Source organism: Canis lupus, chromosome 28, assembly GCF_003254725.2.
Source record: "Canis lupus dingo isolate Sandy chromosome 28, ASM325472v2, whole genome shotgun sequence".
Classification (NCBI taxonomy): Eukaryota; Metazoa; Chordata; class Mammalia; order Carnivora; family Canidae; genus Canis; species Canis lupus.
The window spans coordinates 15,071,778-15,074,825 of NC_064270.1; the positions used below are offsets into that span (position 1 = coordinate 15,071,778).

The 3,048-nt window shown below is 54.6% G+C and overlaps 1 protein-coding gene across 1 annotated transcript; it reads right to left on the reverse strand.

Annotated features, from left to right (window-relative positions):
• Positions 1–1,070, reverse strand: C28H10orf95 (chromosome 28 C10orf95 homolog). Its single transcript, XM_025467048.3, has 2 exons — positions 834–1,070; positions 1–679 (listed from the first exon to the last, which is right to left on the reverse strand). Exon 2 carries the CDS (start codon positions 658–660, stop codon positions 1–3), a length of 660 nt encoding a protein of 219 aa, XP_025322833.3. The 5' UTR covers positions 661–679; positions 834–1,070.
• Between the last annotated feature and the right edge of the window lie 1,978 nt (positions 1,071–3,048).

Below are 3,048 nucleotides of genomic sequence, written 5' to 3' on the forward strand. Positions count from 1 at the left end.
TCAGCTCGGGCCTTTCCTCTTCCTCCGGCGGCCACACTCCGCCGCTTCCGCGGCCTGGCTGCTGTCGCCGCTGTCGCCGCTGGCGGGCGGCCGCAGCACGCGCCTCTGCACACGGTACTCGTGCTCGCGGACGCGCGGCGCGGCCCGAAGCAGGAACTGCCCGCCGCGGTAGGTGACGCGCACGTCGGTGCGCGGGTACGTGCCGTACACGCGCCGCAGCTCCCGGCGCACTAGGTCCGGCAGCTCGAGGCGCGGGTCCAGCGCGCGCTCCACGCGGCCCCAGCGCAGCTCGGCCTGCTGGCTGGCGCCCTCCGGCCACGGGGCCTCGCGCCGGGCAGCCGCGCTCCCCTCCGCCGCGGTCCCTCGTAGCGATGGCCCCAGGCAGCCTGGAGCGGGGAAACGCGGGCGCAGGGCCGCGGCGTAGGCCTGCGGGAAGGCCCACGAGGGCGGCGCGGCCGCCAGGGGCGCGCCCGGGCCGTGGAAGCAGTGGTATTCCCGCGGAGCCGGCCACTCACCTGCGATCAGGCCGGGGGGCCGGCTGCAGAAGCTGTGAGCGTGGATGGGGGGCAGCAGCAGAGGGCCAGTCAGGTAGGCATAGGGGAGGGGCTGTAGGGGAGGCCAGATGCCTTCCCCGGGCGCCAGGCTGCTGAAGGAGTACATGCTGGGAGCTGGTCCGCACCTGCAGTGGGAGTGTGTGGGGAAACCCTTTGTTCTACCTCCACTACCCATCCCTGGGGCCTTGTAACCCACAGTTCTGGTTCACAGCAGGAGCCCATGCACCGCGCCTGATGGTTTTGGGGAACTCTTCCTAAGGCATTCACTTTCCATCTCACCTCTTGTCCCAGGGCTGGGCCGAACCCCTGGCTCTCAGTAGGCAGTAAGGACCCAAGGCCTTTTCAAGCCCTTAGCGGTGAAGTGTTCTTCCCAGGTGGTTCCCCAGTCGTCTCCTTCAGCCCAGGGGAGCTGGTCCCCAGCATTTGGGGGAGCCAGAGAGGTCCGGAGCAGACTCCTCACCAGTTTTTAGTGGCACTGCTCTCCTCCATGCCGTGCGTGCCTCAGCCACTCCTCCCGGTTTCCAGGCAAAGGGAAACACATTTTGCTGGCCAGAAGCCAGCTAGTCTGTGTCTACGCTTGGTGACACTTCTGGTCATACCCACCTGCCCCAAATGGTGAGGCCTGTGCTTAGGGATGCCCTCACCACTACATTACTGAGGATATCTTGGTGCTCTTTCCAATTAGCCACCTGTTCCCGGCACCCCATCCTCCCAGCCCTTCCAAATATTCTAATATTTGAGTGAAGCTCCTACATTAGGCACTGAATCAAGTTACTTATGAGCATCTAACTTTAAGTTTGTATAAACCCTAGGGAAAAAAAAAAACCCTAGAAAGCAGGTACTAGTATTTTTTCCACTTTACATAGGAGGAAGCTGTTTGCCTCAGATTTGGTACATGCTAAGTGTATTCTATGACTAGGAAACACTCCCATATTGTAGGCTTATGTAGGTTAAGTATTTTGCCCAAACATACACACCTAGTTATGGTAAGAGCAAAATTCAGCCCTGTGTCTGTCTCAAGACTCATGATTGGTAATTAGCCTTATAGCCAATCCATGCTGGGACTTCTTTCACACTGTCTCCCAATCCTCTCTAGAGTGTTACATAAGAACTAATTCTTAATAGCCATATGAAGAACATGATAATATTTTCATTTAATCAATAAGGAACCAGAGGCTCAGAGAAGTTAGGCCACTTTCCTAGGTTTACACAGTCTAGGTAGCACAGTGGGATTTGAACTCAGTCCAACTAAGGTGAAAGCCCAGAAGCTACTTGGGTGAAACCAGATAGATTGCTTCATCCAGGTGTGAAGCCCTGGCTAAGCTCTAAGCTCCAGTCCCCTCTGGCGGCAAGCTACAATCTTCCACCTCTCTCCTTCCCATCGGGGTGAGTAATAGTTGCTGGATGCTTAAAACTGATACCCTCTCAGGACACCTGGGGGGCTCAGTGCTTTAGCGCCTGCCTTCAGCCCAGGGCGTGATCCTGGAGTCCCAGGATCGAGTCCTGCATCAGGCTCCCTGCATGGAGCCTGCTTCTCCCTCTGCCTATGTCTCTGTCTGTGTGTGTGTGTGTGTCTCATGAATAAATAAATAAATCTTTAGAAAAGAATAAATAAATAAAATCTTAAAAAAAAAACCAAAAAACCTGATACTCTATCCTAACTGCTGGGCTTCCAGGCCATCATACATTCCTTCCTTTTCACTTGATTCAAGCTGCATCACTAGCAACTCCCACAGGTTCTCCTTTCAGCATCCCTCAAAGTCCGGCTACCCTCTGGGAAGTTCCACACTCACCTTCATGATGTCACACTTTTATATTCCTGACTGAGCTCCTCTCCAAGTCTTAACCTGAGTCATTGGCCTGGTGGAGATGGCTACTGGAACTGGTCTAGGGTATATACTTAACACTCCACTCCCTGGGATCCCTGGGTGGCGCAGCGGTTTGGCACCTGCCTTTGGCCCAGGGTGCGATCCTGGAGACCCGGGATCGAATCCCACGTCGGGCTCCTGGTGCATGGAGCCTGCTTCTCCCTCTGCCTGTGTCTCTGTCTCTCTCTCTCTCTCTGTGTGACTATCATAAATAAATAAAAATTAAAAAAAAAAAAAAACACTCCCCTCCCTGCCCCAGAGCTCCAAGAAGGAAGCCTCATCCTCTGTGCACTTTAGAAATTTGGGACGCCGGGGTGGCTCAGGGGTTGAACATCTGCCTTCGGCCCAGGGCGTGATCCTGGAGTCCCCGGATCGAATCCCACATCAGGCTCCCTGCGTGGAGCCTGCTATTCTCTCTGCTTGTGTATCTCCCTCTCTCTCTCTGTCTCTCATGAATAAATAAAGAAATAATTAAAAAAAAAAAAAAAAAAACTGGTCCCAGGACACAGTGGCCTTTGTTGGGACAGGCCTCCACCACTAAGATGTCTACAACCTAATCCCTGCAAACCTATGAATACCTTATGTTACTTGGCAAGGGGGAATTAAGGTTGTGAATTAGCTATCCT